This window comes from Aotus nancymaae, unplaced genomic scaffold (assembly GCF_030222135.1).
Source record: "Aotus nancymaae isolate 86718 unplaced genomic scaffold, 86718_ANA_hifiasm-v0.15.2.pri h1tg000009l, whole genome shotgun sequence".
In the NCBI taxonomy this organism is placed as follows: domain Eukaryota; kingdom Metazoa; phylum Chordata; class Mammalia; order Primates; family Aotidae; genus Aotus; species Aotus nancymaae.
The window spans coordinates 16,645,277-16,667,746 of NW_026988420.1; the positions used below are offsets into that span (position 1 = coordinate 16,645,277).

At 40.8% G+C, this 22,470-nt stretch overlaps 2 protein-coding genes and 1 pseudogene across 3 annotated transcripts in view; all 3 read left to right on the forward strand.

The window, feature by feature from the left end:
- Window positions 1-11,595, forward strand: part of VPS36 (vacuolar protein sorting 36 homolog) — a 36,480-nt gene extending 24,885 nt beyond the window's left edge. The window contains exons 10-14 of the mRNA XM_012466202.3: window positions 59-124; window positions 6,217-6,281; window positions 7,447-7,531; window positions 8,481-8,557; window positions 8,652-11,595. Of these exons, the coding sequence (XP_012321625.1) occupies window positions 59-124; window positions 6,217-6,281; window positions 7,447-7,531; window positions 8,481-8,557; window positions 8,652-8,745 (387 nt within the window). The 3' untranslated portion in view covers window positions 8,746-11,595. The remainder of the gene's footprint in view (window positions 1-58; window positions 125-6,216; window positions 6,282-7,446; window positions 7,532-8,480; window positions 8,558-8,651) is intronic.
- Window positions 11,596-11,679: 84 nt separating this feature from the next.
- LOC105726677 (large ribosomal subunit protein uL5-like) lies at window positions 11,680-13,784 on the forward strand (annotated as a pseudogene).
- A 4,937-nt stretch (window positions 13,785-18,721) lies between these two features.
- Window positions 18,722-22,470, forward strand: part of THSD1 (thrombospondin type 1 domain containing 1) — a 28,211-nt gene continuing 24,462 nt past the window's right edge. Inside the window, exons 1-2 of one of the 2 annotated variants that reach the window (XM_012466200.3) lie at window positions 18,722-18,777; window positions 21,817-21,946. In XM_012466200.3, coding sequence (XP_012321623.2) covers window positions 21,889-21,946 — 58 coding nt within the window. In that variant the 5' untranslated portion in view covers window positions 18,722-18,777; window positions 21,817-21,888. Of the gene's footprint in view, window positions 18,778-19,125; window positions 21,947-22,470 lie in introns of those variants that run through there. The other variant, XM_012466201.2, reaches the window with a different exon arrangement.

The window sequence follows — 22,470 nt, forward strand, 5'->3', positions numbered from 1 at the left end:
AATGCTAACTGGTGTAATTGTAACATAATACTTTTTTAAAAATTTCATATTTTAACAGGAACGAGGGGGAATAATGTCACTCACAGAGGTGTACTGCTTAGTAAACCGAGCTCGAGGAATGGAAGTAAGAATAGAAAATTTAAATATTCTTTTAACTAAATATAGACTTTCTTAATACAAATTCTGAATACAATTTGAGGAAGGGTTGTGAATATCAAAGCTATTTTGAGAAGCACTGTGGTACAGTGAAAAGAATACTGCCTTGGGATCCAGGAGGCAGATTCTTTTCCTGGTTTTGATAGTGATTTGCTTAGTGACCTTCAGTAGCTTACTTAACATCTCTGAGACTCAGTTTTCCTTCTTTTTTTTTTTTGGCTATTCAAAACTTTTTGTATTTTTCTTTATAATTGTCACAATAATTGTACATATTCATGCCATGTGGTGTTTCAGTGCATGTATACATTTTATAATGATCAAATCAGGGTGTATTAGTCCATTTTTATGCTGCTGATAAAGACATACCCGAGACTGGGCAATTTTCAAAAGAAAGAGGTTTAATTGGACTCACAGTTCCACATAGCTAGGGAGGCCTCACAATCAAGGAGAAGCAAGTCACAGCTTATGTGGATGGCAGCAGGCAAAGAGAACTTGTGCAGGACAACTGTTTTTAAAATGATCAGATCTCATGAGACCCATTCACTATCACCAGAACAGCACAGGAAAGACCAGCCCCCATAATTCAGTCACCTCCCCACAGGTCCCTCCCACAATACGTGGGAATTATGGCAGCTACAAGATGAGATTTGGGTGGGGACATAGATTCAAACCATATCACAGGACAATTAACATATTCATCACTTTAAACATTTATCATTTATTTGTGGTAATAACATTCAAAATAAATTCTCTCCTGTCATATGCAGTCACAGAAAAGAACAAAATAATTCTTTTTTTTTTTTTTGAGATGGAGTCTCGCTTTGTTGCAAGGCTGGAGCGTAGTGGTGCCATCTTGGCTCACTGCAACCTCTGCTTCCTGGGTTCAAGCAATTCTCCTTTCTCAGCTCCCCGAGTAGCTGGGATTACAGGCTTGCGCCACCATGCCCAGTTAATTTTTGATTTTTTGGTAGAGATGGGGTTTCACCATATTGGCCAGGATGCTCTTGATCTCTTGACATCGTGATCTGCCTGCCTTGGCCTCCCAAAGTGCTAGGAACGTGAGCCACTGTGCCCAGCCAAGATAATTCTTTTGTGGGAACATGGGTGGAGCTGGAAGCTATTATCCTTAGCAAACTAGTGCAGGAACAGAAAGCCAAATACCCATATTCTCACTTATAAGTAGTAGCTAAATGATGAGAACTTATGAACACAAAGAAGCAAACAGCAAACATTGGAGTATACTTGAGGATGGAGACTTAGGGGAGGGAGAGGAGCAAAACAGATAACTATTGGGTACTGGGCTTAATATTAATACCTAGGTGATGAAATAATCTGTACAACAAACCCTAGTGACATGACTTTATCTGTGTAACAAACTTTCACATGTACCCCCAATCTAAAATAAACATTTTTTAAAAAAAACAAAGAATCAACCTAAGTGTCCATCAATGGATGAATGGATAAAGAAAATGTCAGATACATACAAATGGAATACAATTCAGTCATAAAAAAAAGAATGAAATCACATTATTTTCAGCAACATGGAGAAACTGGAAGTCATTATGTTAAGTGAAGTAAGCCAGACACAGAAAGACAAATAGTGCATGTTCTCACTCACTCTTATGGAGGTAGAGAATAGATGATAGATATCAGAGACTGGGAAAGGTATATAAGTGGGAGCGGGGAAGAAAGAAGATAAGGTTGGTTAATGGATACAAACATACTGTTAGATAAGTTCTAATATTCAGTAGCAGAGGAGGGAAGCAGCAATGTATTGTATATTTCAAAATAGCTAGAAGGGAGGACTTGAAATGTTCCTAACACATAGACATGATAAAAACTTGAGGTAATAGGTACCCCAAATACCCTGACTTGATCATTACACATTTTATGCATGTGTGTTAATAAAAATAGCCCCTATACCCCATAAATATGTAAAATACTATGTATCAATAAAAAGTATTCAGGGCTGGGCTCGGTGGCTCATGCCTGTAATCCCAGCACTTTGGGAGGCCGAGGCGGGAGCATTGCCTGAGGTCAAGAGGTCAAGACCAGTCTGGCCAACATGGTGAAACCCGGTCTCTACTTAAAATACAAAAAATATTAGCCAGGAGTAGTGGTGTGTTCCTGTAATCCCAGCTACTCAGGAGGCTGAGGCAGGGGAATTGCTTGAACCAGGGAGGTGGAGGTTGCAGTGAGCTGAGATTGTGCCAGTGCACTCCAGCCTGGGAGACAGAGCAAGACTCCATCTCAAAAAAAACAAAAACAAAAAATCAAAAAAAACATGGTACTCAGAAACAGAAAAAATAGAAATATACACCACATTGTCATTATCTAGTCACCCTGTGTAATATAGCAGCAGAACTCATGCTTCCTGTCTAACTGTAACTTTGTATCTGTTGACCAACCTCTCTCCATCCCCTTCTCCTGCCTACCCTCCCCAGCTTCTGGTAGCCACTCTTCTATTCGCTACTTCTATGAGATCAACTTGTTTTAGAGTCTACATATAAGTGAGATCAAGTGGTATTTGTCTTGCTATGTCTGGCTTATTTCACTTAATGTAATATCCTCCAGGTTCATCCATGTTGCTGCACATGACAGGATTTATTATGTTTTGTGCTGAATAGTATTTCATTGTATATATATACTACTTTTTTTTTTAAATCTTTAAATTTTTTGTTTTGTATTTTTGAGACAGAGTATCACTCTGTAGAGTGTAGTGGCACAATCTTGGCTCACTGAAACCTTTGCCTCCTGGGTTCAAGCAATTCTTGTGCTTCAGCTTCTCAAATAGCTGGGATTATAGGCGTGTGCCACCACACCAGGAGAATTTTCATACTTTAAGTAGAGACAGCGTTCTGACCATGTTGGCCAAGCTGCTCTTGAACTCCTGACCTCAGGTGATCTACCCACCCCGGCCTCCCAAACAAAGTGCTGGGATTACAGGCATGAACTACCAGGCCTGGCCCCCCAAATTTTTATGTTTTCTTTTTTATGGATATATAATAGTTGTACATATTTATGGGGTACATGTGAAATTTTGATACAAGCATATAATGTGTAATGACCAAATCAGGGAAACTGAGGGTCTGTAACCTCCAGTATTTATCAATTCTTTGTGTTAAGAACATTCCAATTCCACTTTTCTAGTTACTTTGAAATATACAATAGGGCCAGAGGTGGTGGCTCATGCCTGTAGTCCCAGCACTTTGAGAGGCCAAAGTGGGCAGATCACCTGAGGTCAGGAGTTCAAGACCACCCTAGCCAACATGGCAAAACCCTGTCTCTACTAAAAATACAAAAATTAGCTGGGTATGGTTGGGGGGCATCTGTAATCCCAGCTACTTGGGAGTCTGAGGCAGTAGAATCGCTTGAACCTGTGGGGTGGAGGTTGCAGTGAGCTGAGATTGTGCCACTGTACTCCAGCCTGGGCAACAGAGCTAGACTCCATCTCAACAAATAAATTAAAAAAAAAAAATGAAATGTACAGGTTGAGCACGGTGGCTCACACCTGTAATCCCAGCACTTTTGGAGGCCAAAGCAGGCAGATCATGAGGTCAGGAGATCAAGACCATCCTGGCTTACATGGTGAAACCCCATCTCTACTGAAAATACAAAATATTAGTCAGGCATGGTGGAATGCGCCTGTAGTCCCAGCTGCTTGGGAGGTTGAGGCAGGAGAATTGCTTCAACCCAGGAGGTGGAGGTTGCAGTGAGCTGAGATTGCACCACTGCACTCCAGCCTGAGCGAAAACAGCAAGATTTTGTCTCAAAAAAAAAAAGAAAGAAAAAAGATACAATACATTATTGTTAACCATAGTTACCCTATTGTACTACTGAATGCTAAATCTTATTCCTCTGCCACCTTTTTTTTTTTTTTTTTGAGATGGAGTCTCACTCTTGTTGTCCAGGCTGGAGTGCAGTGGTGCAGTCTCAGCTCACTGCAACCTCCCCCTCCCTGGTTCAAGCGATTCTCCTACTGTAGCCTCCCAAGTAGCTGGGATTATAGGCATCCACTACCATGCCTGGGTAATTTTTGTATTTTTAGTAGAGATGAGGTTTCACCATGTTGTATATGATACAAGCATATAATGTGATCTGTCTACCTCGGCCTCCCAAAGTGCTGGGATTACAGGCTTGAGCCACTGCGTCTGACCTTTTATTCCTTCTGATTGTATTTTTGTACCCATTAAGCCAACCTCTCTTTATCCCTCCTTCCCCGCTACTCTTCCTACCCTCTAGTAACCATTTTTCTACTCTCTATCTGCATGAGATCCATTTTTTAACTCCCACATGAGTGAGAACATGGGATATTTGTCTTTTTGTCCTAGTTTACTCCATTTAACAGTGTCTTCCAGTTCCATCCCTGTTGTTGCAAATGATGTTGGCTATTGTGAATAGTGCTGCAATAAACAGGGGAGTGCAGATTTCTCTTCGATATACTCCTTTCCTTTCTTTTGGATGTATACCCAGCAGTAGGATTGCTGGATCATGTGATAGTTGTTTTCAGTTTTTTGATAAATCGCCATAGTGTTTTCCATAGTGGCTGCACTAATTTACCTTCCCACCAACAGTGTGTAAGAGTTCCTTTGTCCACATCCTTGCCAGCATTTAGGGACCCAGTTTTCTTACTTTTAATATCAGGATTTCGACTGAGTGAAACTGTTCAGCTCTAATATTTTCTGTTTTTATTGTGATAAATAAGGTTGTTCAGGAAGCCCTTCCTCTGCAATAGTTAACTCTTCTGAATCAACTTGGTTGGAACAAGTTGCCTTGTAGATAATGCAGAGGAAAAGCTGCCCCGCCCCTTTGACTGTGTATCAGCAGTGGCTATTCTTCAGCTGCCCTTGCTCCTTTACATCCAGATATCCTTGGCCTTCAAGACTGTCCAGGTACTCTTTGTGCCCAAACAGTTACCTCCATGCAAATGGCTCACCCAGTCCCATGAGTTAAGCCCTGCTCTGTTTTTATCTGAATACTGATCATAGCTGCCATCTGTGAGTACTTACCATCCACTGGACATTCTGCACATACACATTTATCCTCCCAATAACTCAGTGACATGGCTGCTTTTACTGTCCCATGTAGGGGATAATTTGGAGATTAGGAAATTGAGGCTTAGAAAGATGAAATAACTTGGCCAGGTGCAGTGGCTTACGCCTATAATCCCAACACTTTGAAAGCCAAGGCGGGTGGATTACCTGAGGTCAGGAGTTTGAAACCAGCCTGGCCAATATGGTGAAACTCTGTCTCTACTAAAAATACAAAAAATTATCTGGGTATGGTGGCACATGCCTGTCATCCCAGCTACTCTGGAGGCTGAGGTAGGAGAATTGCTTGACCCTGAGAGGTAGAGGTTGCAGTGAGCTGAGATCGTGCCATTGCACTCCAGCCTGGGCAACAAGAGTGAAACTCTGTCTCAAAAAAAAAAAAAAAAAATAGAAAGATGAAATAACTTGAGCAAGGCCACAGCCAGAGACAGTAGTCTGACAGGTATTTGGATCTAGGCTGGACTGGCTCTGGAGCCATCCTGTGGGACTGAAAGCCATGCTTGTTATCACCACACTATGCTGATTTGTTAAGGCTGCACTGTCCAAAAGGATAGCTACATCACATGGTGACTGGGGACTTGAAATGCAGTTAATCCAAATCAAGATGTGCTGCAGGTGTAAAATGCACCAGATTGAAAAGACTTCGTACAAAATAAGGAAATGTTAAACATCTCATTAATAATTTTTTGTATTGTATATATGTTGCATTGGTTCTATATTCAATCTATTGGACTAAATAAAATATATGCATTAAAATTAATTTCACATGTTTCTTTTTACTTTATAATGTGGTTACTATAAAATTTACAATAACATATGTGGCATGCATATTTTATTGGGTAGTACTACTTTAATGAATAGAAGTCTTTGGCTCCTTTGTTAATCTTTTTTGCTTTGTAGTGATTAAATCACATAAAATTATTGATAAATAATAATTTTAAAATTTACTCTTCTGTTTTAGTGATCATTACAATTGTATAGCATTACTGGAATTTTTTTTCCCTCTTAGTTGCTCTCACCAGAAGATTTAGTGAATGCATGCAAAATGCTGGAAGCACTGAAATTACCTCTCAGGTAAAGGAACCTCTGCAGGAAGTTCGTCACCTGCAACCATGATTCTGCATGGGGTAGATGGGAAAGGCCAGCCAAGTTTGCCGTCCCTAGTGTCAAGCCAGAATATTGCCTTCTTGCAATTATATTATTTCAACTTTATCAGGGCTGGGCATGTTCTTACAGGGCCAGTAGTCAGACTCTTGTGGATTTGGGGGAATGAGATAAGGGTGTGGTTCTTCCCATGAGGTTAGAATAACTAGCCCCTCTTCCCTTAGACATTTTGTGTTAGTCTCTGGAGATGTTCAGCTGTGAATTTTCTTTTCCTTATTCTTCGGTTTAAAAAAGTAGCCAGGTGGCTGGGTACAGTGGCTCACGTCTGTAATCCCTTGGGAGGCCGAGGCGGGTGGATCACCTAAGGTCAGGAGTTTGAGACCAGCCTGATCAGCATGTAGAAAACCTGTCTCACTAAAAATGCAAAATTAGCTGGGCATGGTGGTGCATGCCTCTAATCCCAGCAACTCAGGAGGCTGAGGCAGGAGAATTGCTTGAACCCGGGAGGTAGGGGTCGCAGTGAGCCAAGATCGTGCCATTGCACTCTAGCCTGGGCAACAAGAGCAAAACTCTGTTTCAAAAAAAAAAAAGTAACCAGGCATTTTATTTAGCATGTAGATTCTAGTTCATAATTTTATTTTCTGTGTATTCATGAGCTGTTTAGCTATGCCATCATTGCTTGTGCTCGATAGGTTTTAAGTGTTGTTTTGTTTAATATTACCCTCATACCTGGGCATAAAAGAAGGTATAAAAGATGTGCTCCTGGCTGGGCATGGTAGCTCACACCTGTAATCCCAGCACTTTGGGAGGCCAAGGCGGGCAGATCACCCAAGGTCAGGAGTTTGAGACCAGCCCGACCAACATGGAGAAACCTGTCTCTACTAAAAATACAAAATTAGCTGGGCGTGGTGGTGCATGTCTGTAATCCCAGCTACTCGGGAGGTTGAGGCAAGAGAATCACTTGAACTCAGGAGGCAGAGGTTATGGTGAGCTGAGATTACACCATTTTACTCCAGCCTGGGCAACAAGAGTGAAACTCCATCTTAAGAAAAAAAAAAAAAAAAAATGTGCTTCTTCTCAGTGGTTGAATATCCTAGGTAATTCCTGGCTTTGTTCTCACACCTGTGGTTTTCAGGCTCCGTGTGTTTGACAGTGGCGTCATGGTAATTGAGCTTCAGTCTCACAAGGAAGAGGAAATGGTGGCCTCAGCCCTGGAAACAGTACGTGAAGCCAATTTTCTCCAGTCTTTAAAGCTACGAAGACCCAAAGTCTTGCAACTCAAAAAACAGGATTTCCTTTTGAATTTAACTTTACTGAAAAGTAGCATTTATCCAAATAAAAACGGTTTATCACTAACAATGAATCAATATTAACCAAAGTCATACATTAAGAGCTTTTTGAAATTTCTTGACACTCTTAACATCTTACAGGTAAGGAGAATTAAAATTAGGTGCTTTCTTTTCTATTAAAGCTTAGTGTTGAGAACAGATTTTTAACTTTATCAGATGTTACACACAATTAAACTTTTTCTTCCATTAACACCTAGATAAGCAACTTTGTAAAACACCACAAGTTGTTTTATGAAAATAATTGTTTCAAAAAATATAAAAAGCAACCGTAGTTTAGATGGATTTTACTGGCCAAACTACCAGTATTACTCATTAGGATACTTGAAATAGTACTGTCTTTATAGCTTCTATGGTGAGCCTGTATAATTTGAATAACTCCCATTTATTATCCTTCTCATTTTTACCTAGATGAAAACCCCAAGACTACAGCTATTTCTACCACATGTTTTAAACTAAACCTATGTATAAAGTTCCTTCACTGGAGCATGTAATATGTACTCAGAATTTGTCATATATTCTTTTTCAGAATATTGAATAGTTATTTTTAGGCTTTAGTACAGTGACTTTGTTACATTGTAGAGAGCTTGATCTTGATATTTTAGTCTCTTCTATGTCTCTTCTGGGTCCTTCAACTTTTGTAGGATTAAGCATTAGTTAAGATTTAGTTCTAAAGTGAATGTTCTTTGGAATTTAGTAGGACATTAAGTAAATTATTTCTTGCATGTACTGGTATACATTCTGCCTACTATTAGTACCCAGAGTGTGTTTAAATTAGTGTCCTACATGAATTACATTTTTTTCTGCCGTGTGTTTCTGTTAGGTTTCGGAAAAGGGATCCCTAACGTCAGAAGAGTTTGCTAAGCTCGTGGGAATGTCTGTCCTCCTGGCCAAAGAAAGGTAAGTAAGGTTCTTACCTTTCATCACAATGCAATGCGTATTTGTGTTTCTCATGGACAGATAATTGTGTGGGGTTTTTTGTTTTTTGTTTTAGGTTGCTGCTTGCAGAGAAGATGGGCCATCTTTGCCGTGATGACTCAGTGGAAGGCCTACGTTTTTACCCAAATTTATTTATGACACAGAGCTAAGGGTTTTGTATTTAAAATCCTTTTTGTCCATATGCTTGCGTCATGTAGAGGTTGTATGACATTGAGCTAAGAGATAAACCCTGATCAACTGAGAATTTATTCAAACTTCACAGTGTAATGTAAAACTCTTTTAATTTCTCACTAAATATGGTCCAGGAAATTTATTTAGGATACACACAGGAAAATACAGAAAAGTGAATGCCAACATGACTTTAAAATCATGCTATAGTTGTGCAGAAGCCTGAGTTTAACTTGAAATATAGTACATTTTAACTTGATCCTCAAATCTAATTATTTTGTAAAGAAGGGAATTTAGTTTTGCAGAGAATAAAAAGAGAAGTTGCATGTTCGGACAGGTTAGATGATTATTTGGGTGTGACTGAAATTCACCAAATTATACATGACAATGTTGGGACAAATATCATACTGCAGCATGCTATATGAGGCTCCTGCCAAGGGCTTTTAGAAGCAGTCATAGGCATGTCTTTAACATACCAAATAAAACACCTTTAAAAATGAAAGAATTTTATTTGATATATGTATATATATTCCGTCGTGTGTATATGTGTGTGTGTATATATGTGTATATATACATATATATATATAATATATATATATAAAATACAGCTAGTGTGTATATATATATTCCATCTAGGGTGTGTGTAAACACACACACACGTATATTCCATCTAGAATATGTCTATATATATATAGACACACACACACACACACACACACACATCCACACACACATATATATCTTCCATCTAGTCTCTTTTTGTTTTTTTAAGTGATGATTTCATGGCTGGCATTTAAAGAATGCAACTGTGTCATTTTGTTTCCAAATGCTATGGATTTTGAAACTGCACTAGAGAGCTGTATAGACATGCCCAGAGTTATGATTACAAATTTAGGAGGTAGACAGCGCAGGAATTCCCTGGGATTGTTGTGCCGGTGGAATGGCAGAGGGAACCTTTAAATAGCTTCACAGGAACCTTAGTGCTCTTTTACCTCAAAGCCACAGACAGGAAATAGAAAGTGGAAAAGTAATGTCTCCTTTTCTTTTCCATAAGGAGTTTCAACACTGAACTTTAAAGTTTCTCTATCATATTCCAGCAATATTTTTTTCTTTGTCGTTTTTAAGTTGTGTGGAAAAACTACTTCGGTATGAAGTGTTACTGAGATAACAACAACTAGCTAATACTGCATGCAGATTGCTTCAATTTTAAAGTGACTGCCTGACTTCACATGTTACTGCTCTGCAGCCTCCAGTATGTTGGCATTATCTCAAACTCAGGGACCCCACAGGACAGGAGACTCCCTTTCTGAAGCTGAGTTGGAAGTGAAAGGGTAGTGATGGTTTTGGCTAAGCCTGCGGGAGGGAAAGTATTGTATTGGTAGCACCCTTGGGACCAGGAGGAGGGATGCCCAGGTTCACACTCTGGGTCCCCTAAGACATTGTCAGTGGGTAATGTGGAGGGCCACCTCCAGAAACTGCTAAAGTGCCCTCTGGGAAGTGCCAGGGACCTTCAGCTGTAGACCCAGGGGATCCCAGTCCCTTATCCCTGTCTGAAAAGTGGCTATTGCTCCTTGGTGTCCTCCAGTGTCACAGGAATGCTGTGCCTGAGACATCCTACTTTAGTTTTTGTTTTCCAAACCTGTCACTGACTCTTCAATTGTGTGACAGATCCTCTGGTTCCCCCATTGGTCAGCCTCAGGTTTATTTTGAGGGTAACTCAGTATCTGACTGCCCAAATCTTTTAGGGGTTAGTTGGACCATTGTGTAAACTTGTTTGTATGTCTCACCTCTTTCTGGGTGGTACTCACTGTCTCACAGTGCTCTGGCAAACTTGTACACTCTCTCTTTCTCTCTCTCTCTCTCTCTTTCTCACACCTGGCTAAGGCTTTTAAAATTATAAAGATAAATAATCTGTTTCACCAGTTGGAGTGAGTTGCAAGGAAGATTGCTGGAGCTATTAGATCTAGCTCTCATGGTTTGGATTCATTAAAGCAAACCTACATAATTTAACATATTTGTTTAGTTTGACAACTGATGAACAAAAATGGAGCAATCTGAATTGTATAAAGTGACCTAAGAAGGAAGACAAGTGACATATAAATATATTTTACAAATGTCATATTAATTTTAAAATGAGTATGATTGGTTTTATTATTTTTAAAGTGGGCATTCTTCACTGTTTCCAGACCTTTGTATGTATTTGTGTATTTTTATCTTTTTTTTGGCCATTATTATAAGGTGTTATTTTGGCCCTCTAATGTAGAAGTTATGTTTAAATGTAACCAATCAGGCCCTAAGTGCAAAAAAGTTCTGTCTTGGTGCTTATCATCACTGGCATAATTATTATTTTTTTGTTTTCCTAACTTTGCTCTTAGGAGCATGAACCTCTTTGTAGCTTTATGGTAATGCAATATTTCTAGTCGTTTACTGTCAAAAAACTTTTTTACATTGTGTTCATGAAGATTATTTTTAGGGTTAAATGATTGGTATTAATGTATATAGAGTAAAATTATTATAAAATTTAAAAATGGTTTCTTGGCATTCCTTTTTAATACTCTGAAAAATATATGAAAATGATAAACTTTTAGTCATACTAAAGCCAGTTATGTTAAGAATTTTTCCTTTGGATTTTATACTCAAGAGTTGCTTATAAATATTTATGACATTGAGCTCTTACTGTTTAGTTGTCTTAAAAGAATGGGACATGTCTTGAACTGGTTTGGTTTTTAAAAAATTCTTGATGTGAATTCCACTGTTGCCTGACCATGTATATTCATATGAATGTACTCTTTCTTGTTCCTTGTTATCAGATAAATGTGAGAGAACGTGGATCATCCTGTGATCATTCTCATGCTCAAATACTTAAAATGGTTCTTTTGCCCAAAAGTCTCAGAGTCTTCATTTTGGTACAGTGGAGTCACAACTTGTAAGGTGGTTAGGTTTTAAAGACCGTGCCTAAGGACTAAATCGAGCATGCTCAAAATGGTCCTTGAAAATCTCCTAAGTTACCAATAAAGTTCTTTTTGTGGTCTTAAAGTTTAAATCCCAGCAGAGTTATATGTAGGTATGAACATATTATGCTTATATTAAGTACAAAAATACAAACTGCGTAGCAAGTAGATTCTTACAGCATTAATAATTTACATGCATGTGTCTTTTTCTAGGAGGTATGGTTGAATTTACGTAAATTTGTTGCTAATCCCATCCCTTACGGTCTAGAGTTTCAGCTGCACAAGGGCAGAGGTTTTTAGCTAGTTTGTTCATAGATGTATCCTCAGAGCCTAGAACAGGGCCTGGCACACAGTAAGCATTCATAAATACTGAATGAATGAACTCTGACCTATATTCCTATTTATAATTTGGTTCCACTTTATCCTACTTTAGCTCCCATTCAATTCAATGAAAAAAACATTTTTTTGAACACATAGCAACTTTGTGTCAACAATTTTGTTGGGCACTGGTAGTGGGAGGGGATACAAAGATGAATAAGATCAGCCCTGTCTTTAAGAAAAGGGAGACCTAGTTGGGGAAACTGACATGTAAGCAACTTTCACTGAAGATGGAATGAAATAAATGCCATGGAAGGGGCATACATACCATGCTGGGGAGGACAGAGGTAGGAGACCTTAGTCCTGATGGAGGGCTTTGGAAGGCTTCAGGGGAGAGGAAGAACCTGGTAAACTAGGCTCACAAAGACCAAGAGATTGTCAGTAAGTGGCAGGTGTTGGGAAAAAGGAACAGCAGAGGTGTGCCCCTTTGTGTTCCTGGGCACATTCCCCTTGTCTATCCAAAGCTCTCTTCATTACTACTTTTTTTTTTTTTTTTTTTTTTAAGATGGAGTCTCGCTCTTTCACCAGGCTGGAATGCAGTGGCGACTCAGTGCACTGCAACCTCTGCCTCCCAGGTTCGAGCGATTCTCCTGCCTCAGCCTCCAGCGATTCTCCTGCCTCAGCCTCCAGAGTAGCTGGGACTACAGGCGCCCGCCACCACGCCCGGCTAATTTTTTAGATTTTAGTAAAGACAGAGTTTTAACCGTGTTGACCGGGATGGTCTCGATCTCCTGACCTTGTGATCTGCCTGCCTCGGCCTCCCAAAGTACTGGGATTACAGGCGTGAGCCCTTCGTTACTCCTTCCCACTCACCTGCCCTCTTCCACGCCCACCCCCACCAATCTAAATTATACTTTGCACAATCCTGCCTGCTCCAGAATTGTTTTCAATACACAGCTCTATTATTTCTAAACTCTACATGTTATGTTTTCACTTAATCAGTATAAAATTTCACAACTATTATATGCCTTCTACAGTGGAGGGAAGGAGGGCTTAAGAAAAAACCCAGATGCTTGTCTTTCCATACACTTAACTGTATTTTGTTTTGATACCATAAGAAAGTAGAGAAACTGGGTTTAAGTTCAGACTGTTGTGTAGCTCTTCCTGTTCTCCATCATGGCGCAGGATCAAGGTGAAAAGGAGAACCCCATGCGGGAACTTCGCATCCGCAAGCTCTGTCTCAACATCTGTGTTGGGGAGAGTGGAGACAGACTGACCTGAGCTGCCAAGGTGTTGGAGCAGCTCACAGGGCAGACCCCTGTGTTTTCCAAAGCTAGATACACTGTCAGATCCTTTGGCATCCGGATAAATGAAGATTGCTGTCCACTGCACAGTTCGAGGGGCCAAGGCAGAAAAAATCTTGGAGAAGGGTTTAAAGGTGCGGGAGTATGAGTTAAGAAAAAACAACTTCTCCGATACTGGGATTCAGGAACACATCGATCTCGGTATCAAATATGACCCAAGCATTGGTATCTATGGCCTGGACTTCTGTGTGGTGCTGGGTAGGCCAGGTTTCAGCATCGCAGACAAGAAGCACAGGACAGGCTGCATTGGGGCCAAACACAGAATCAGCAAAGAGGAGGCCATGCGCTGGTTCCAGCAGAAGTATGATGGGATCATCCTTCCTGGCAAATAAATTCCCGTTTCTATCCAAAAGGCCAATCAATAAAAAGTTTTCAGTGAAAAAAAAAGACTGTCGTGTAATATTTCTTTTGAATTCTCTCTGACCTAGATCAGTGACTGTACATGGTAGATTCCTAGTAAAGTATTAACTGAATTGAGTGATTTTTGAATTATAATACTGAGTCTTGCGTGGGTTGAGTAGCAAACCAACTGTGTTGGGTGTCTTTTATCCTCTTCCCAAGAGGTTTCTCAACCAGACTTGTCAAGGCTTAGCCTGTCTGAGTGAGATCTGCTCTATCTTATTCAATTATCACGGCATGGGCCACATCCATGATGTGGAAAGCACTCCAGAAGAGTTGTTATACACATGTAAGATCTTGTTATTACGGTGTGAAAATTGGGCCATTCATGTTCTTCCTTGTGTCCTGATATGAAATCATGAGTCAGTTGTAGCTTTCATCTCAGAGTATTACCCCAGAGAAATAAAAGGTCTCTCCATTTGTATAAAGGGAGTTATTGAGATAGTATATAAATTTTATACAACTTGTACGAGATCACTAGATGAGTCGCCACCCAGAAAGAGAACTGAAGGTATTTTTGAGAGCCAGATCAGTTATAGTTCAATACTGTCCATATCACTGTTCATTTGAAAGCTTTTTTTCCTTTCACTTTTATATTGCCTTGTATCAGAAAATGTTAAATTACATCTTAATTGTCTAATAAAGACACCAGTACAGTTTGGCAAGAATTCTAATGGAGACAAAATTGACCAAGTGTTTCAATAAAGCTCTTATTTAAAAAAATGACCAAGCATATTGATAGAGCCACTTGTACCTTGAAGAATAACTTTTTGAATTTCCACCCTTGCAGAGTAGCTTTTTTGGGGAAAAATACGTGTCTGAAAGATTAATGCAGAGAAAGTTGCCTCCGATATATTTCACTGAATCACTAGAAAATTTCACAACTACTATATGCCTTCTACAGTGGAGGGAAGGAGGGATTAAGAAATCTACCCAGGTTTCCAGTGTCAGGGCTGGAATTTAATCTAGGCTTTGTCTAAAAGTGTATTTTTTACTTGCATACAGTGTAAGTAGGAGGTCCAACTTCATTCTTTTGCATATGGCTATTTGGTTATCCCAACACCATTAGTTGACCATTAAATGGTCTTGGCATCCTTTTAAGAAAACAATTGGCCATATGCTTGCATGTGGGCTTTTTGTTTTAAAAAGTAATTTTTAAAAAATCAATTGACCAGCCAGGTGCAGTGGCTCACGCCTATAATCCCAGCACTTTGGGAGACCGAGGCGGGTAGATCACAAGGTCAGGAGTTTGAGACCAGCCTGGCTAACATGATGAAACACTGTCTCTACTAAAAATACAAAAAATTAGCCTGGTGTGGTGGTGCGTGCCTGTAATCCCAGCTACTTGGGAGGCTGGCAGGAGAATCGCTTGAACCCAGGAGGTGGAGGTTGCAGTGAGCCAAGATCACGCCACTGCACTTCAGCCTGGGTGACAGGACGAAACTCCGCCTCAAAATAAAAAATCAGTTGACCATAGATATAAGGTTATTTCCGAACTTGCAATTCTAGGTATATGTCTATCTTTTTGCTAATATTGCACTATCTTTCTTGATTACTACTGCTTTGTAGTAAGTTTTTTGTTTTTGTTTTTGTTTTTTTTTTTTTGAGACAAAATCTTACTCTGTCACCCAGACTGGAGTGCAGTGGCACAATCTCACTGCGGCCTCCACACCCGGGTTCAAGCAGTTCTCCTTCCTCAGCCTCCTGAGTATCTGGGACTACAGGTGTGTGCCACCATCCCCAGCTAATTTTTTTTTTTTTTGTATTTTTAGTAGAGATGGTGTTTCACCTTGTTTGCCAGGCTGGTCTCAAACTCCTGACCTCAAGTAATCTGCCCGCCTTGGCCTCCCAAAGTGCTGGGTTTATAGGCATGAACCACCACACCTGGCCTGTAGTAAGTTCTGAAATTGGAAGCTGTAAGTCCTCAAATTTGCTCTTCATTTTCAAGATTGTTTTATCCTGTTCTGGGTTCCTTATACCCCCATATAATTTTTTTTTTTGAGAGAGGGTCTGGCAGTATTGCCCAGGCTAGAATGCATTGGCACAATCTTGGGTCACTGCAACCTCTGCCTTCTGGGCTCAAGCAATCCTCTCACCTCAGCCTCCTGATGGCTGGAACTATATATAGGTGCACACCACCACACCGGCTAATTTTTGTACTTTTATAATTCCAATGCCTGCTGTTTCCACTGAGCTTTTGCTTTTAAACTGAAATGCCGGCCAGGCACGGTGGCTCACACCTGTAATCCCAGCACTTTGGGAGGCCAAGGCGGCAGATCACACGGTCAAGAGATCGAGACCATCCTGACCAACATGGCGAAACCCCATCTCTACTAAAAAATACAAAAATTAGCCAGGCGTGGTGGCCTGCTCCTGTAGTCCCAGCTACTCGGGAGGCTGAGGCAGAAGAATGACTTGAACCAGGAGGCAGAGGTTGCATTGAGCCGAGATTGTGCCACTGCACTCCAGCCTGGTGTCAGAGCAAGACTCTGCCTCAAAAAAACAAACAAACAAAAAAAAAAAAACACAACTGAATCGCCAGGGACTGGGTGGTATGTATTTCAAAAAAGAATCCAAGCTTAAATTGAATGCATATTAGACTAGATAATTCTACTGACAGTGAAATGGGATGATCACCTTAAAGTCTTCTTTGAAACTTCGGATGGATTTAATTAGTATTGCTAGAAGTAACTATTTGACAAGATTGGGTGTTTTTTTTGTTTTTTTTTTGAGACAGGGTCTCACTCTGTCACCCAGGCAGGAGTGCAATGGCGTCATCACTGTTCTCTGTAGCCCCAACCTCTTGGGCTCAGTAATTCTCCCACCTCAGCTTCCCAAGTAGCTGGGGCAACAGGTACATGCCACCACATCTGGATAATTTTTTATTTATTTATTTTTTTGAGATTGGGTCTCATCCAGCCTGTGCAGTGGCATCATCTCAGCTCACTGAAGCCTCCACCTGGGTTTAAGAGATCCTCCTGCCTCATCCTCCCAAGTAGCTGGGACCACAGGCATGTGCCATCACAGCTGGCTAATTTATTGTATTTTTGGTAGAGATGGGGTTTTGCCATGTTGCCCAGGGTGGTCTTGAACTCTTGACCTCAAGCAATCCACCCTCCTTGGCCTCCCAGATAATTTTTTATTTATTGTGGCAATGGAGTCTCACTGTTTTGCCCAGGCTGGTCTCAAACTACTGGGCTCAAGCAATCCCCCTGCCTTGGCTTCTCAAATTGTTGGGGTTACAGGCATGAGCCACCACACCTGGCCAACAAGATAAGTTCTTAGAAAATTTTATACCTCTGGTAACATATAAGTAAATACTTGTGCTACCTTTTAAAAAATGAAGTGATAGAGTCAAAGACCTTCAAATCACTTATTTTAAAATATTTTTTAAATGAGGTAAAGTTTACAAATTGCAATGCACAGATTTTCAGTCAGATGAGCTTTAACAAATAGTAAATCCATGTAGCTCACACCCCAAACAATAGAACATATCTGTCACCTCCTAAGAGTTCCCTGGTGCCTCTTTCCAGTCACCCACTCTCCAAAGGCCACCGCTGTGCTCTGATTTCCATTACTGGATATTAGTTTTGCTGTCAAATGGTATATTCTGCATAAAAGAAAAGCAAGTAGTAAACCATATTGCACATTACTCAATTTAACAAGCACAGCTGCTAAGGTGGAATCTATCCTCTCATTTTCAAAAAAGCTTAATTTTTTTGGTTAATTTTAGTTTTAGATTTGGGGGCACATATGCAGGTTTGTTACAAGGGTAACTGCATGTTGCTGAGGTTTGGGCTTCTGTTGATCCTGTCACCTAGATAATGTATGTAGTACCCACTAGGACGTTTTTCAGCCCCTGCCCCTCTCCCTCCCTCCCTTGACTTGGAGTCTCCAGTGTCTGTTGTTGCCATCTTCATATCCATAAGTACCCACTGTTTAAGCTCCCACTTGTAAGTGAGAACATACATTTTTTGGTTTTCTGTTCCTACATTGATTCACTTAGGATAATGTCCTCCAATTGTATCCATGTTGCTACAAAGGACGTGATTTTGTTCCTTTTTATGGCTGTGTAATATACCGTGGTGCGTATGTACCACACTTTCTTTACCCAGTCCACTGCTGATGGGCACCTAGGTTGATTCCATGTCTTTGCTATTGTGGATAGTGCTGTGATAAACAGGAGTGCAGGTGCCTTTTCGGTAGAATGATTTATTTAACTTTGGGTATATACCCAGTAATGGGATTGCTGAGTCAAATGATATTTCTATTTTGAGTTAAGAAATCTCCAAACTGCTTTCCACAGTGACTGAAGTAATTCACATTAGAGTTTTTTTAATGTTTAGTTATTTTTAATAACCAATTCTGATCCCAGGGAAAGAAAATGAAAATGGAGATGTACTTTACCTGAACTATGCTCTTTTGAAACTCTTCAATGGCATTTGGGAAAGCAAATTTACAACCCACATGCTATGCCACTTCAAGGACTTATTTTGTGGTCTCCCAGAAGAAAATGACACTAGGGGAGAAGTGATTGAATGTGAAGTGTCAGGAGATTGCTGCTTGTCCTTAAAACCCCAGGTCCGGCCGTGGGCTGCGGACGCGGGTGTGTGTTGGGGAGGCTTGCGACTGCCGGGGCCGCACCCCCTCCCGCAGGACCTTGGCGGGCCTCGCGCGTTTCCTGCCTGTTTCCTGTCCAGCAGCTGGCGAGCTGGGGGCGGGCGGTAAAGGATGCGCTGCCCAGAAGGGGCGGGAGCCGACCACACCCGGTCCCGAGTGCCCCCCGCCCTCCCGGTGCCCGCCCTCCCCACGCCGTCGGGGGCGGGCCCGGGCGGGGCTGTGGGAGCCGAGCGCCGCGGGGTCAGGGCGCGCATTCCGGGACGCGAGATGCTGGGCGCGCTGCCTCGCGGTCACTGAGGCCTCCCGTCTGCCTCGCCACTCGCCCGGCCAGCCTGCGGTCGCTGCCTGCCAGTCCTGAAAGGTAAGAAGCGACCTCCGCATCCCGGTGCCAGTGCCCCAGTGGGCGCTCCTGTGCCTCGAGACCCTCCGCGGCTCTGCTGGGGTCGGGAAATGCTCCCGGGCCCTGCCACTTCCCCGCAGCCCGAAGGCGCAGGTGGACGGTGGCGGCCCCTCCACACACCCGCCTCGGCCCCAGGGCACGCTTTAAAGGGGTGTCGGTCTCCACACCCGACTTTAACGGAACCTGGCTCTCTCCTGGCTCAGATATTGCCGAGTGACTGAGACTGGCCACAGAACCTTGAAAATTTGCGTCTTGAGCTACTGTTTCTTTCCAAAAAGAAATCCTTTCTGGGATACAGAAAGTATGAGATATAAGCATTAAATTAAATTAAATTAAAGACGGTCTTCATTAAGAGGACTTTATGCTGACGACGCGAGGCATAGATTTCCAAGCATGAACTGGGCTTGCGAAGCTGAGTAGATGGGGCGAGCGCACGGCGTCCCAGGGACGCTGCACCCAACCCGTGGGACCAGGGCAGAGCAGACTCGAATGAACATATAAATAAAGCCTGTTTACGCTAGCTGCTTTGGAACTAGAGATTTCCTCCCAATAGATATGATTCCTAGATATACACACGAGTATGTGCATGTTGGTCAGAAGTGACAAAATAACTGCTTCGTTCTCCCTTTTATTCTTTCACGAATTATTGGTCCCATCGACATTAGTGTAATTCATTTTCTTTTTCTGCATCTATGAAGGGAGATTTAGAAGCGTTTGTCCTAGCTGGTTTCAGCAAAAACACTAAGGTTGGGGGATGCTGTTTGCCATTGAGAATATTCACAGCTTCTCCCCACCTTCTCAGCTGATGCATTTAGAATTTTTCTGTAAAGTTTATATACGAGAATGCTATCTAGACGTATTTTCAAAAGCGTATAAAATATACCTAAGTTCTTAATTTCTTAGAACAATTCTTGAGCCAAACGTTGTAAGAAGTCAGTTGGGGTTTTGGGAAGAACATGTTGAAAGAAAATAAACAAGGTAGAAATGAAAGAGACATATTACTACTATGATGTTATGATTATAATCCATGTTAGGATTGACAAGTAGGCTGGGTTGTTTTATGTCTCTTTCCATTCAGCTCACAATATAGATGATCTCACAATTCTGTTTTACTGATCATTTTCATAAGAAAGAAAATGTGTTATAATCACAAAATCAGTTACGATTTGGGGCTTAAAAAATAAAAAGCTTATTGTGGTGGAAGCAAACAAATCTGAGAGAAGCCAGTTCAACTTTTGGGAGTTTGCTTCTCCTTGGTTTGGTTACCATGTCTCAATGACTTAAAAGAAGCATTGTAATTGTCCTAAGTGCTTACACTTGCCCAAGAGATACGACGCATTCTCTAAGGATCTCACCAGCTGTCTTTGGCCAGTCTGCGTTCAAGGAAAGAATTGGGTCAAATCTGTGGCTAATTCCACCCAAAACAGAATTTTCTTTCTTTCTTTCTTTCTTTTTTTTTTTTTTGGCAAGGGGTAGCAGGGAAGAGGAGGGAGCCCTAATCATCTGCATAGTTATACTTCAAATCTCTGCTTCCTTTTCAGGAAGTACAGTATTTCCTTTGTTCAACCAGTTCTTACTGAAAGAAAGCTAATAGAGACACACCAGTTTCCTTTCCATTGAATTTCGGCTTATTTCAATCAGTCTTCTTAATTCTACTAATTTGTGTTCTTCTCTGAAGAGATGTAATACGTATTTGGAATATAATATACTTGCTCATTAAAATGATTAACTCTGGGCCAGGTGCGGTGGCTCACGCCTATAATCCCAATGCTTTGGGAGGCTGTAGTGAGCGAATCACGAGGTCAGGCATTCGAGACTGGCCTGGTCAACATGTGAAACCCCTTTTCTACTAAAAATACAAAAATTAGCCAAGTGTGGTGGTGCACACCTGTAATCCCAGCCACTCGGAAGGCTGAGGTGGGACAATTGCTTGAACCTGGACAGCGGAGGTTGCGGTGAGCCAAGATCAGACCACTGTACTCCAGGCTGGGTGACTAAGCAAGACTCTGTCCCCTCAAAAAAAAAAAGAGAGAGAGAGAGAGATTAACTGTGAATAATAGGGGAACCATAAACACTAAGAAAATATATATTCGGTTATATTTAATATTAATAACTCATAGTTTGCTAGACTGTAGTATGAAAGAACTGTCTTAAATGCCCAGTATCTTATTCTATAGTTGAATAGTCTGTATCAAAGTAAGTGCCTCTTCCAACAAAAAACTCTGAACCACAGGCCAGCAAGGTCTTCCCTGCCCTTTTAGGTAGACTGGCAAGATTGCTGTGTGAATCACCTATCTCCTGATGCATACCAGCAGCAACAAGTATTGCAGGACTGATGAAGATGATTGTTATTTATCTGTTTTTTCCTTAGACTGCCCTAAACAAGGGAAGTCAGGGCCACATGGAGTTCACATTTAATTGTAGTATTCTGGGGTATCTTTTATTAAAAAAAAAAAGCTTTGATCACTTGGATGTAGTTCCCAGGAGTCAATAAGTGAAGCAATCCTGGTAACACATCAGTTGTTAGCACATTTGTGGACACCAGGCAGGGAGCATGTGGGTGTATATAGCACAATGCTAAATGAAAGTTTGGCAAAAATTTAGCAAATTTATCAGTGTGAAATGCCAAGCAGATAAATACTGTGAAAATGTAGTATCAAAATTGGCTATTAACTTTGATAAAATTAAGCAAATAACAATAAACTCTCCACTTAAGGATGTGCCATAAAGAGAAGAGACTTTGGTGTTTTGCAAAGATAATCTTATCTGGTGTTGGGCATACCTGCATATTCTTGACCAGTGAGTTATAATGGAATGAAAGGGGCTTGTATAATTATAAGTCATTGCCCCAGGGAAAATTCGTGTCCTCTCTAGCTTCCTTTTAATATCACATAGGCAGTTTGAGTTTTAGAATGGTTTTGTTATTTCATGATTACTGTTTTGTCAATCACATTGAATGAAGCCATCTGTTTTTGAGGTTTTAATTTCAGGTGTTTTTAGGGAAAAAAAATCACAATTTGGACGTGAGAAAGGACATGAGGAGACTAAAGACCTGGGCTTTTGCTGATCAGAATGAAACCAATGTTGAAAGACTTTTCAAATCTATTGTTGATGGTGCTCTGTGACTATGGTGAGTATTGTGAGTATACTTAACGCTTTTGGTAGCAATAAAACATAAATGTGACATTTATAAATGCATTGATGTTGATGACTCTTCATGAAGGAGACAGGGTAGGGTCTACAGTTCAGTGCTTTCTAAACTGTGATCCTTGCAACCCTGGGTTCCCTTATGCTTCCATGATTCTGCATGATTGATTCAAATTTCACTTTATATTTTTAACTCTTTAAAAAATTTTTTAAAAGACTCTCTCCAATTTTAACAAATTGGAAGCAAGCATGTTACCTTCAGTTCTCTTCGATTTCCCAAGAATTCAGTGTGATAAATCACCTCATACACACATGCAATGATGTTGTGTATATTAGGGTTCTACATAAGATTTCACTTGACAGAATTTTGGTATCTTTGGAACCAATCTAACTATTTCAATCCTTGAACGTTGGGTGCTCTGAAAGAAGTTTCTTAATCTCTTTCAACCTCAGCAATAATATTGACTTCACAGGGTTGTTAAGATCATATCATCAATGTGAAACACT